The sequence below is a fragment of the Podarcis melisellensis genome, assembly GCF_964234715.1.
Source record: "Podarcis melisellensis genome assembly, chromosome: 1".
NCBI classification, from domain to species: domain Eukaryota; kingdom Metazoa; phylum Chordata; class Lepidosauria; order Squamata; family Lacertidae; genus Podarcis; species Podarcis melisellensis.
In genome coordinates this window covers 106,473,630-106,487,060 of record NC_138528.1, presented here as the reverse complement: position 1 = coordinate 106,487,060, position 13,431 = coordinate 106,473,630, and the positions used below count along the sequence as shown (strand labels likewise).

At 41.3% G+C, this 13,431-nt stretch overlaps 1 protein-coding gene across 12 annotated transcripts in view; it reads left to right on the top strand.

The window, feature by feature from the left end:
* KCNH7 (potassium voltage-gated channel subfamily H member 7) overlaps positions 1 to 13,431 on the top strand; it is a 273,427-nt gene that overhangs the window by 237,835 nt on the left and 22,161 nt on the right. For 11 of the 12 annotated variants that reach the window (XM_081928560.1, XM_081928567.1, XM_081928565.1 and 8 more), the window contains 2 exons: positions 10,242 to 10,494; positions 11,810 to 12,015. In XM_081928560.1, coding sequence (XP_081784686.1) covers positions 10,242 to 10,494; positions 11,810 to 12,015 — 459 coding nt within the window. The remainder of the gene's footprint in view (positions 1 to 10,241; positions 10,495 to 11,809; positions 12,016 to 13,431) is intronic. The other variant, XM_081928564.1, reaches the window with a different exon arrangement.

The following is a 13,431-nucleotide window of genomic DNA, read 5'->3' as shown; positions in this document are numbered from 1 at the left end:
AGTTGCTTTGCAACCCATAGAGGGAAAGGCAATATTTTTTCCAGACAAGGAGAAAAAGCAGCTGGGGGGGGTGTGCATGTGCAATTTTGAGAGGACAAACTGGAGCAAGAAAAGGGGACAAATTGGATGGGCTTGCGTTAAAATGTGAACTAAATGAGTTTCTCCCCCATCTGTTCAAATGAAAACATTTCAGACATGCTGGTTGGGCTTCTGGGATCTTGCTTCAGCTTTTTCCAGGGTATGGTTTGAACAGACACTGAGGTGGGACATGTTGGCAATGACAGCACTACAAAACTATCATCATTTGTGCACAGCCTACATGTCTGCCCACAGTTTCATCCAGGGAAATGCAGCCTCTTTGAAGCGAGATGTTTGAAAACCTAAACCAGCTGAAGTCAATGAGAGATGTGCTTCAGGAGGATGTGAAAATCCCTTGGTGCGTCTTCCTTTTGATACATTTATTTCCACTTCTGGTTTAACGCTACAGCACCAATTCGTTCCATTTAATTCAGAGTCTCAAAGAGACCTTCCCTAATGTCATTAAGCCAGAAGTGGAAAGCACATTATCAAAAGGAAGTGCTACCAATTAGACTAAAGGTTTGCCCCGCAGTCTCTCTTTTGAATAGTGCCTCCAGTACTGATCCTGCTAAACCCCAGTTAGTTTGTCAAGACTAGTGCTGATAAGCACAGGAAGAAGGACAATCCTTTTATGGCTTTTACGTGTCTGGCATTGAATGCTGAATCTCAGAAAGCCCTCTGTCTAGAAACACCTTAATCCAATTTCCATGGGGACCAATACAATTAAGGGGAGCATTGAGGGCTGGATTCAACTAGATAGTTGCCTACACAATAAGTCCCACTAGCACTACAGTATGCCCCTGCACACCCTCGCCCCTTTAAATTGGCTCTGTGGGGTCAAGAGAATGCCCAGAGCAGCGCATAGTGGGAGAAGGGGGAGATTGTTTCATCAGCCAAGCAGAAATGTTTGCCCTGAAAGAGTGCCCTCCTTAGTGGAACTTTGTATTCCACTCTCAACTTCTAGAGGTTGCATCCCAACAAGAGTTGCTCTATACAAGTGTTCTGGATGTTGCTGAACTACAACTCTCACCATCACTGGCCATTGACCATGCTGGGTGGGACTGATGGAAGTAGTCATTCAGCAACATCCAGAGGGCTAAATGTTCCCCATACCTGCTCTAGATTCCTGAGTCTTTAGCTGTAGCTTGCATGACCCCACCAGAAGCATCTCAGCTTGAATGAATATCAGTCGGAGCCGATGGAATACTGTTGGATAAAGACATTGAGATACAATTGGTACAACTGTATCCAGTTGCTTCGTAGGGCATTTATTGGCAGAAATGTGCCTAATAAAATGTATAATCGGCGTTCATTAACAGCACAACATTAGGTGTATCTACTCAGATTTAAGTGCCAGGTAAATTGGTATAAGTTTACAGCCTAATAAATGTGAAACCTACCTGGAAATGTGTGTTATTTTAAATGATAAGTCTAATACCAACCAGATGGTTGTTCAGCTAAGCTGTGCATGATGTAAGACTTTATATGTTGGAAAGCAGTATTGAATGCTGTTTATTGCAAACAATATACACAGTTTAGTGGCTTATTTTGTAATATTTTATTTTTAATGCTCTCATTAAATTAAATACATTTAGTTTTAGAACAATAACTAAATGAGTGATCTAAACAGAATACATATGGTATACGTATATGTATATATGTGTGTGTGTGTGCGTATATATATATATATATATATACACACACACACACACATGCACACCTTAGTGCAAGAATGCAAGGTTGATATGCCAACTGTCTTTTGTATGCTGTACTTATGAAAGATTTATCTCTTTCTTGTCTGCTTCATACCTAAATACATGGAATAACACCACCCACTGGTAAGAGCAGGAGGTATTTATATCCAATTTAATTCCAGTGTAAAAAAAAAAAAGATTATCCATGTTAACTGTTTCATACTTGTTTTTAATGCTTTCTGTTTCAATTTGTAACATTTTTCTGCATGACAATGTGATGGATACGAAATAAAATAATAATACTATTGGCAAAAACAGACATGGGGCAAAAAACGAAGCCAGCACCGAAACGATTTAAACCGAAAACCTTTCTGAAGGTGCCACATTTATTATCCATGGATGTATTATTCACTTATTGACCCCACAGCTCTGAGCACTCTTCTCTGCCCAAAAAAGGTTCTGTGCATATGGTTAGCTATTTTGTAAAAATGTCACATTCAAAGGAAGGTGTCATGCCTATCATTCTGTGCTTTCTTTTGTGTTGGTGCCTTTTCGTTCACACCGCATGCATGCTACTGGCAAGCACCAATGGATCCCCCTTCCCCACTGCTGTTCCCAAGATCAGAACTGTGTGCAGACGTCACAAACTCACACAAGCTTTGAGCTGCTTGACCTTGCATGATGGTTAACTAGGAGGGATCCCATTCTCATCCAACTTGCATGCAGAATTCTTGCCAACACCAGTGGGATTTGGAAGACGTGTACGAACATCTAAAGGCAGGCAGCTTGAATACTGTAAGGTTTATTTGGCAAGTTTTAGTTCTGCAAACTGAACGAAGTCAGGTCCAGAGCAGTAACAGTTGCTGCTGTGAAAAACAAATGCATGCATTATTTAATTATATTCCTACTTAATACAGCGAAAGGCCTTTTTTTAAAAAAAAATCTTTGCTTTTAAAACTGTTTTAATACATAGGAAAGCGTACAGGTTATTTTTCACATAAGAAAGAAAATGCTCACATATTTGTAGCTCCTTTCATGAAAACAAATCCTTATGATCCTTATATTGAAAGGAAGGAAACGTCCTTCCGAGCCTTATTTTGAATAACTAATACATAAAAAGAAAATGTGTCATTCTTGTATTGAGATATGATCAGAGTCTAATTAATTTGTTCATTTCTTTCTCTCTACTTCTCCATTTCTTTTGTCATACAATTCAACTGTGCCACTGATAACATACCAATGTGCAACAGTTGGGTAGAGTGGATTTGGGACTTACTATAACTGGGATCCAAATGCCGACATAAAAAGAATATAATTTGGTCATTGTCAACACTGCATGCACCAGCAGAAATGTCATTGTGAAAATATTGCTTCTTATGACCAGGGCTATAAAAGCTGAGTAGCCACTGGCATGTAAAATTATGGGTCAGTCAACTGGCATCTGGGATGCTGAAAAGGACAGGAGTTTTCAAGTCTTCTGTGTGCTGTTTGTAGAAGTTGGCCATAATCTCCTGCCCTTCCTTATTTGCTTTTCCTGAGTTCCTTCCTTACCCATTTCAGTTAACTCTTCCAGTGTCATCTCAAGGCCAGTTGGAGGTGAACCAGCAGCAGAGGCAAAAGTGTCACTCATGCTACCCCTCTGAAATGAGTCAATTATTACAATCAGCCTCTTGCTACATATATAGTCCCTGTTGTTGTGTAAGTGCAGTTAATATACTTAACAAATTCAGAAATTTATACGATCCTGGAACTTAACCACCCAGCCATGACATTTATTGCAGATGACATGCAGTGGGAAAGGAACACCCTCATTTTCTCTCTAATAATCCCCCTCATTCAGCCTCCCCACCACCACCCCATATCTACCCGCCCTCTCCCCAAGTCCTTCTCTTCCACTCCCCCACCCTTAATCTCCAGCAGGCTAAAACTAACACACACACACACAATCTTGTAAATAGTACATCTAGCCACTTTCTCGACCAAGCATCTGTGCTGGATATGGGAAGCAGGCAAGCTTGGGAGATGGTTGACTTGAGAAAGGTTTGAGGGCCACGAAACTATCTTAGTACGATTTTATCCTTTAAATTGTCCAGCGAGCCTTCAGAATGAGAGGGCTCTAAGAAGGTCAGATGGTTCTGTGCTCATTATGGGTATACAAAGTAAATTTTTATAACATGCTTACATTATGTAGAAATTGAAGAAACTTTAGAATGGGTCTGAAAAACATGTATTCCTGAAGCACACTTTTTGGAAGTGATCCCAGTGAAGCCTGAGGCGCTGTTAAAATTGTTTGACCCTCAGGCAATATAAAGTAGTCGACTATTCCTAATTATTAAAATGCTTGACTATTCTTAATGACTAAGCATATCTTACATTAACTAGTTTTGGCAGGTAAAGATGGGGACAGGCTGCTGTTGTCCTAGATAAAATAAGCTTGTTCCTAGGCATTCGATCAGAAAACTTTGCCAAAACTTATTCCGTACAATAAAATGTCCCTGATCTGTGGGCACACCCTCAAAGGGAAGTGAGTGAAGACTGGTTCCCCTTTAACAGGTTTTAGTAGCTCACTAACTGTTTATACCCATATAATCAGTATGTGGAATGAGGGGGTGAATCACGGCTGAAAGTGGTATTCATATGATTGGAGTGCTGAATAATTCTTAATTTTCAGATAAGAGAGAGTAGGGATGAAATTCAAATTATGGTATCGGTGACAGGTAGGGTAAATCTTTCCTTGCGACAAGATATCACTCTATAATACTTGTGTTGTTATGCAATTGGCTGACTCTGTAACACTCCCCTCAGGAATTTTTCTTCAGCGTGATCAAACCACTCTTGGTGGGAGAGTGAGGATGAGCACTCTAGAACCACCACATTCTAGAACCACCTCCACAAATTAGAGTTCAGAGCTTCTGAAGCAGAAAGCCCCCTCTGCTTGTGGAGGCTTTCTATGAATTTTAGATCCTGGGAAATCAGGACTTTCTGTTTCAGAAGTTTGCCTTGTGGAAGGTGTTGATGGGAACAGTGACAGAGAATGCAGCTGTCTCTCCTCGTCTGTTAATGCCGAAGAACAGCTGAAGAAGGCTTTCATGCCATGAATGATGAGAATTTTCTTAGAATCCAGTCCCTGGGCACACTTACAAGGAAATGAGTACTGTGGAAATAGGTGTCACTTTTGAGTAAGCGGGCATAGAATTGGCCTGGCCATGTGAATTTGAGTGAAGCTGCATTTTTTAAGGTAACTTGATCCCAAACCATTCACACTGGTGTGTATCTCTGCAATACCATAGTACAGCACAATATTTGTTTGTTTGGGGTACTATACTATTGCAACCCAAAGCATAAATTTGCATGTCCTAATATGGGACTGTCAAAGCAATTTCTCAGATACAGCAACCATTTTACCCTGGATGTAGTTTTGTTAGATATAGTAAGAGCGGTGTTTGTTTTTTTAAAATGAGGTACTGGTACTCATATATTGATAAATGTGTCCGTTGGTTCCAGCACAAAATGGATGCCATGGGCAGCAAAATATATAGGTTCTGGTATTCTGTAGTGGCAAGCACTGTCACAAGAAAGCCCTGGATTTCGTTGACTTTGTGTGGCCTATTAAATGATTTTTGCCTATTTATCTTTTGCCTATTTCTGGCTTCTTCTAAGATGTGTAGATTTCTGTGTCCTGAACAGGGGTGCCATGTAAGGAGTGGGATGGGGAAATGCTTCTCAACTGTTCCTCAGAGCACATTTTATTTAATGGTCAGGAGCTGGTATTCAACTGAGCTTAAACCCATTGAAATTAATGGACATTACTAACTTAAGTCCAATGTCTGAGTCATATAAACAATTAAATGGACCCATGACCCAGTCATACATACATAAGCAATTTAAAAGGTGACTGACCTCTAGCATGGCTATAGTTATGAACAACCACTATAAATAATATTTTTTAAACTAAATAAATAAACCTAGTTGAGATTCTTACCTCTCTTTACTCAAATGGCACATCTGGTCCCAAGTCCTTGAATTGTTCAACTTTTTGTATGAACATCTGTTTTAACAATGTTCTCTGTTCTTTCACAGTGCAAGTTCTATTGTTTACTTCCAAATCATAGAAAACATGTCAAAATAATTATTTAAGGTCATTTCTTAAATCATAGCTTGGCTTTGGTGAAGTGATATTCTCATGTCAAATATAAGTCATTCATTTGTTGCTACTGCTTTTTGCTGTTGTTAAAGTTGGAGACATGATGCTGATATTTTTGTAACAAAATCTTAAATGGATGCACAGACCTTTATTGTGCTGAAGTGAAACAAAAACCTATTGAAATAACTAAGCCTGAAGATTTACTATAATCATTTTTGGGTACTACATCATTAACATCATGTATAAGAGTAATGTTGTATTTGTGGATATGACACATTTCTTAAATAGTGGATAAATAGACCCACCTGATAGTTAATAAAATCTAATCTATTGTATATGTTTTAGGCCACAATTCTGTGCATACGTACCTGGGAGTATGCTCCATTAAACACAATTAGGGTTTACTCCTGAGTAAACACATGTAGGATTGCTCTGTTGGCCCTAAAAAGCCATTTCTGTCCAGATATTCTATGCATTTTTTTAGCTTCTCCAGTTCAGCATAATATACAGGGAATGCAAGGTTTCATGTAAATGAGAAATAGCTACAATGTTGAGAGTCAGCCAGTCACTTACTATGGTGGTCACTTACTAATTGCTGTAAAAGAGGGAATGCATCATCCAAAAAGAGGACAAAATGTGATAAAATTTGTGTCTGAAAATGTATATGTTTTAATTCAGATTTAGACCTACCGGTAATTACTCCAATTTACAATGCTATCCCTTGTTCTGGTTCTTTATCTTTCAACCAGACTTGGACCAGACAGTTCTTCTGGAGGATTTTACCTTAGAGGTTTTTACCTCTAAAGTAGGACACATGGTCAACCTATTGGTTGAGGTGGAATTGAAGTCTGTTTCTCTCAGATCCAGCTGAACTGACTGAACTGTGAATAGCATTTATCTAATAAAGGGAATGAGATTACTGTATTGACATCGATTAGCAGATATGGAATAAATTGCATAGCAAAAAGGACAGCCATACCATATGTTTAAAGCACATTGACAATCATGGGTTCCCTCAAAGAATTCTGGGAACTGTTATTTGTTGCAGCTTTGTGATGAACCTCCTAACAACTCTCAGAACCCTTAACAAACCCAGGACCACTGAACATAGAATCATAGAATTGTAGAGTTGGAAGGGACCACGAGGGTCATTAATCTAACCCAGCCTTTCTCAACCGGTGGGTCCCCAGATGTTGTTGAACTACAATTCCCATCACCCCTAGCTAGCAAGGCCAGAACTCAGGGATGATGGGAGTTGTAGTCCAACAACATCTGGGGACCCACAGGTTGAGAACTGCTGATCTAACCCCTTTTAGTGCATGAATCTTTTGCTCAACGTGGGACTCAAACCCACAACCCTGGGATTAAGAGTTTCATGCTTTACTGACTGAGCTATCCCAAACTTAAAGCAGTATAACTTTAAATGTATAGCATATGTATGACCTTAACCACTTTCAATACCAGCTTATGAATATATATATATATATATATATATATATATATATATATATATATGCTTTCGTAGATTTTCACGGGTACAGGAATGCAGGTTTTGGTGTCCTCGGGTGTCTTCCCGTGTAAAAGTTGGGGTGTCTAGGCGACGTTTCGACGAGGTCTCACTCGTCATCTTCAGGCTGGTGCTTTCGGCTTCTTGTTACTGGAACAGAGCAGGATCTCAGTGTTTGAGTTCCTATAAATACTGTTGAGGGGGTGTGGTGTATAGCCTCCAATGTTCTGGGCAGAGAGGAAGTTCCCAGGCTAGTGTGCCTTTTCTTCTTTTGTTCCTTAATTACTTGAGGGATATCTTGAGTGATTTCTTGAGTGATATCCTGAGTACCACTTAGGTGGGTCATTAGGTGTGGATTAGTTGCTAAAGTCTTTGTGTCTTGACCTCTTGAACTTTGTGAAGAGTTTTTCTGAGAAGATGGCTGTACTGCACTTAGTTGTGCTCTGGCTTGGCTTCGTGTATAGGGGCGAGCTGTGGTTTTGTGGCCTGTGTCAGCCAGATCTGTGTAGGGATTGCAGGGGGGTGCAGCATCCGGAGGTGCCACCATGGTTTGGCTACTGGATGGTGTCTGTAATTTATCTGTGGAGAGGGTCTGGGTTTGGGTCTGGTGTGGTTGATTGGTGATGGCGTTCTGTGTGCCTCTGGATCTGGTGTCAGTTTTTGTGGGGAGGGCTAATTTCCAGATGTCTGGCAAGCGGGATGTGTCGTCACGCTTGTTCATGTTGTGAGGGTGTTTCTCTATCTCGATGGCTTCCATGATTATTCTCTTGTGGTGATGTTCCATGTTAAAGAGCAATTTGGAATCTGCAAAATTAATTTCGTGTCCTGTTTCTTTCATGTGTTGGAAAAGAGAGGAAGTTTTTTCTTCTTTTTTGACGGCATTCTTGTGTTCTGCGATACGTGCATTTATTCGTCTGTTTGTTTGTCCAATGTACGTGGCTGGGCAGACTTTGCAGGGTATTTCATAGACCCCTTGGTTTTCCAACTGGATTTTATCCTTGGGGTTTCTGAGGATATTGGCTATTTTTTGGTTGGTGCAAAAGGCTGTTTTGATATTGTGTTTATGGAGGATTTTGCTAATTTTATCTGTAGTGCCCACAAGAATGCCGTCAAAAAAGAAGAAAAAACTTCCTCTCTTTTCCAACACATGAAAGAAACAGGACACGAAATTAATTTTGCAGATTCCAAATTGCTCTTTAACATGGAACATCACCACAAGAGAATAATCATGGAAGCCATCGAGATAGAGAAACACCCTCACAACATGAACAAGCGTGACGACACATCCCGCTTGCCAGACATCTGGAAATTAGCCCTCCCCACAAAAACTGACACCAGATCCAGAGGCACACAGAACGCCACCACCAATCAACCACACCAGACCCAAACCCAGACCCTCTCCACAGATAAATTACAGACACCATCCAGTAGCCAAACCATGGTGGCACCTCCGGATGCTGCACCCCCCTGCAATCCCTACACAGATCTGGCTGACACAGGCCACAAAACCACAGCTCGCCCCTATACACGAAGCCAAGCCAGAGCACAACTAAGTGCAGTACAGCCATCTTCTCAGAAAAACTCTTCACAAAGTTCAAGAGGTCAAGACACAAAGACTTTAGCAACTAATCCACACCTAATGACCCACCTAAGTGGTACTCAGGATATCACTCAAGAAATCACTCAAGATATCCCTCAAGTAATTAAGGAACAAAAGAAGAAAAGGCACACTAACCTGGGAACTTCCTCTCTGCCCAGAACATTGGAGGCTATACACCACACCCCCTCAACAGTATTTATAGGAACTCAAACACTGAGATCCTGCTCTGTTCCAGTAACAAGAAGCCGAAAGCACCAGCCTGAAGATGACGAGTGAGACCTCGTCGAAACGTCGCCTAGACACCCCAACTTTTACACGGGAAGACACCCGAGGACACCAAAACCTGCATTCCTGTACCCGTGAAAATCTACGAAAGCAATATATATATATATATATATATATATATATATATATATATATATATATAATTTTGCAACCATTACTTAAGTTGTTATGAATCATTATTGTTGCTATAAATATTATTCATTAAATTTATATCCCACCCCATTCCTCCAAAGGAGCCCAGCCCAGGGTGGCAAACACACTAATGATAAAACATCTAAAAAACAATTCCAATGCACCCATACGTAAAATGGGGTCAAACTTTGCATTGGCTGACCTACTGGCAGAGAATTGTAAAGCAGAGAAGTGGGGTGCACATTATTCTCTGGACCTGTCCAAGTACCCATCAGTTCTTACTTGGCACTGCTGCCACCTCTGTGAGAAAAGGGCAAGAAGGATTTTCAGTGTTCCACAGATCTGACCACACATGTTGTAGGAGCAGTCAGGCAAGGGACCATCTCTGACCAAGATGGTTCATATCGCCATTAACCAATAAATACAGATCAGATTTGTAATTCAAACTGAAAGCATCAGTTACACACATCAGCATGCACAATACCTAGCCGCAGTCATGTGGATTCAGTTATCCCATCGAAAGAAATAGTACAATATGCAGCTGCCGCATACTAGACTATATCAGCCCAAGAATCTGCTCACCCACACCAATTTCCCCAGCTCATTTTCTGATTACATTTTGACATCATTCTATCGCTTGCTCTATACCAGTTAGCTATCTAGGCAGCATAGCCAGAAGAGCTGAATGACACCCCCCCCCAAAAAAAGCAACCCTAAGTGCTTCTTAACTGAGCAAAAAGATGTCAGAAACTCGAGGCCAATTTGTGGTTTGGTTCTGAACTCTCGCCTTGTCTTCGTCAGGTCCTAAAGGGGTTTCCAGAATGTTTACAAGCAGATATCTGTCTCCACCTCAACCAAAGTTTACTTCAGAACTGCAAAGCTTTCCAGGGAGCCAGTAAAGGCTGTCTCCGGGCTTTGGCTATGAAGTTTAAGACGACGCACGCACCTCCCGGAGACACCCTTGTCCACTCTGGTGATATCCTGACTGCGCTTTACTTCCTGTCGCGAGGCTCCATCGAAATCCTCAAGAATGATATGGTGGTGGCAATCCTGGGTAAGCATTTGGAAATTTGGCGAAACCCGAGAAAGCTGCATCACAAATCCCTTTTAGACAAGAACTGGTCTTGCAGATGGATCAGAATTAATGAAAGAGAAACGTCCAGTTCATAAGAACAGATTTAAGATCCCTAAAAGGAGGCTTACATTAAGCTACCAGATTGACTATTGCATCTGGCTGCAGCAAAGGGAGAGATGAGAAAGGACTATAGGGTCCCCTCTATTAGCTTGGCTCAGAGATTGACTCCATTTGACTCCTCCTCTCCCAGAACTGTTTCTGTGCAAGCTGGTAATGATAAGAAGTTTGCAACTTTAAGAACTGATGGCTGAGGTTGCTTGCTTTCCTCCCGCCCTATCCCTATCTCCTTTTGTGCTATGTCTTTTAGATTTGAAGCCTATGGGCAGGGACTGTCTTGCTGTTATCGTTGTTATTGAACTTATATACCGTACTTTTCCGTCTATAAGGCGTCCCCATGTATAAGATGCCCCCTATTTTGGGGGGCTCAAATTTAAGAAAATGGGAGGAGATGGCACAGCGTAGTTGATCTTTTTCTGTGGAGGCTTACCCAGCGTTGTTGAGCTTTTGAGGGGGGGGGAGAATTGACCAGAGTTGTTGAGCAATTTTTTTGGGGGGGAATGACTGATCGAATAACACTCACCCAACTGACAAACGCTAACAATCGCAAGCCAAATTGCCAAAGTGGGAGCCACTCCAAAACAGCCCTTGCCACATCAACAAATAACCCACCCAATTGACAAAGCAGTAGCCAATCCAAAGCAGCCCTTGCAGCAGACACCATTCACCCACCCAATAGCTAGATCCTGCTCGTGGATGCAACCAATCGCCTGTCACCCCCCTCTGCACTACCCATGTATAAGATGACACCCCCTTTTTTTACTTTATTTTGGAGTAAAAAAACCCTCGTCTTATACACTGAAAAGTACGGTAAGCTGCTTTGGGGGTCTTTTCATCTGAAGTGTAGGATAAAAAATGCTATAAACAAACAAGTAACCAAGCAAATAAGTCTTGGAACATGTGGAATGATATAAAAGGCAATATGCCTCTGAGCAAATGCAGGACATATTTCCCTCACCATATTTGTAGTTTCTCACCACAAAACGAGGACCTTCTGAAGCGGATATATACAAGAAGCATAATCACATGATGCAATTTGTTTGAGCCCATATGACATCAGATTGTAGGTGTGAGATCACAGATTTTTGGAGAACATGTCCTGTTTCTTATTTTTGTAATATGGCAGGAGGCCATGTGTAAATGTGTTTGTTCCCCCATTCCCCAATTATTGTTGCAGGCAAAAATGATATTTTTGGAGAGATGGTCCATCTTTATGCAAAACCAGGAAAGTCCAATGCAGATGTGAGGGCTTTAACCTACTGTGACTTGCACAAGATCCAACGAGAAGACCTGTTGGAAGTTTTGGATATGTACCCTGAATTTTCTGATCTCTTCCTCACCAATCTAGAGCTCACTTTCAATTTGAGAAATGAAAACCCCAAAGTACGTGAAGTATGTCTAAACTTCCTTTCACTAATGAGTATCTTAAGGCTTATAGAATTTGACAGAAACAAAGCTGACAAATGACCTGGAATGGCACCGTTTATCAACAATTACTCTCACTCACCCAAAATGGTTGCAGGAGATTTCCCATTTTGGGCTGAATTTATTCATTTTAGCACTGAGTGAGGGGGCATGGAAAATGTAGTGCTTTTTCAAACACACAGAAACATGAAATTAAACAAAAACAAATGGTGATGAAACAATAGTATCCCAGCAGGGGAGGAAATAGCAATTATTATACTACTAATAAATAAAAAAATAGGTCAGCCTTGATTCAGGTGTATCTCCTTTAAAAAAGGTAAAGGTACCCCTGCCCTTTCGGGCCAGTCTTGCCAGACTCTAGGGTTGTGCGCTCATCTCACTCTATAGGCCGGGAGCCAGCGCTGTCCACAGACATTTCCGGGTCACATGGCCAGCGTGACAAGCTGCATCTGGCGAGCCAGTGCAGCACACGGAACACCATTTACCTTCCCGCTGGTAAGCGGTCCCTATTTATCTACTTGCACCCGAGGGTGCTTTCGAACTGCTAGGTTGGCAGGCACTGGGACCAAACGACGGGAGCACACCCCACCGCAGGGATTCAAACCGCTGACCATGCGATCGACAAGTCCTAGGCGCTGAGGTTTAACCCACAGCGCCACCTGCATCCCATATATCCCCTTTAGAGTACAGTTTAATCCCACTAAAATCAATGGCAAAATGTCTTTTGGTCTTTATAGCTCTGGATTGCTGTCATACTAGACATTTTTTTTATCAGCTCTTTTTTTCTTCGTTTATTATTACACTTATATCCAACTTTTCCTCTGAGGAGCTCAAGGGGAGTAGATGTAGTTTCCCCCTCCTCCTTTCATCCTCAAAGCTATCCTGTTAAATAGTTCAGGTTGAAAGACAGTGATTGGTCCAAGGTCACCCAGTGACCTTCATGGCTGAGTGGAAATTTAACCCTGATCTCTTAGGCTCTAGTCTGACACCCTAACCACTACACCATGCTAGCTGTCTTAAAGCATAAAATAAAAAGATGCCATAAGATATTCTCTTGATTCTTACTAATCACTATCCTATCTGTTTCTAGTTGAAATCTGGACCTGGCTTTGCACATAGTGTGGCAGCTGCCTCGAGTGGCAAATTTTAGATGCCATTAAATGACCGCAAATAGTCTGTTTGTTTATTCATATATTTTGCTTTCAGGTTGTGTGTCTTGAATTTTGTGGCCCAGTCACCACAACAGAAACACCTTGAGCTGGCCCTGTTGCAGTTCCGTAGAACAGGAGAGAAACACAGACTAGCATCAACATGAACAGCAGAGCTCCATCAGGCTATACCCAACAGAGTGAGGAATAGGCAGGATTCAAATAT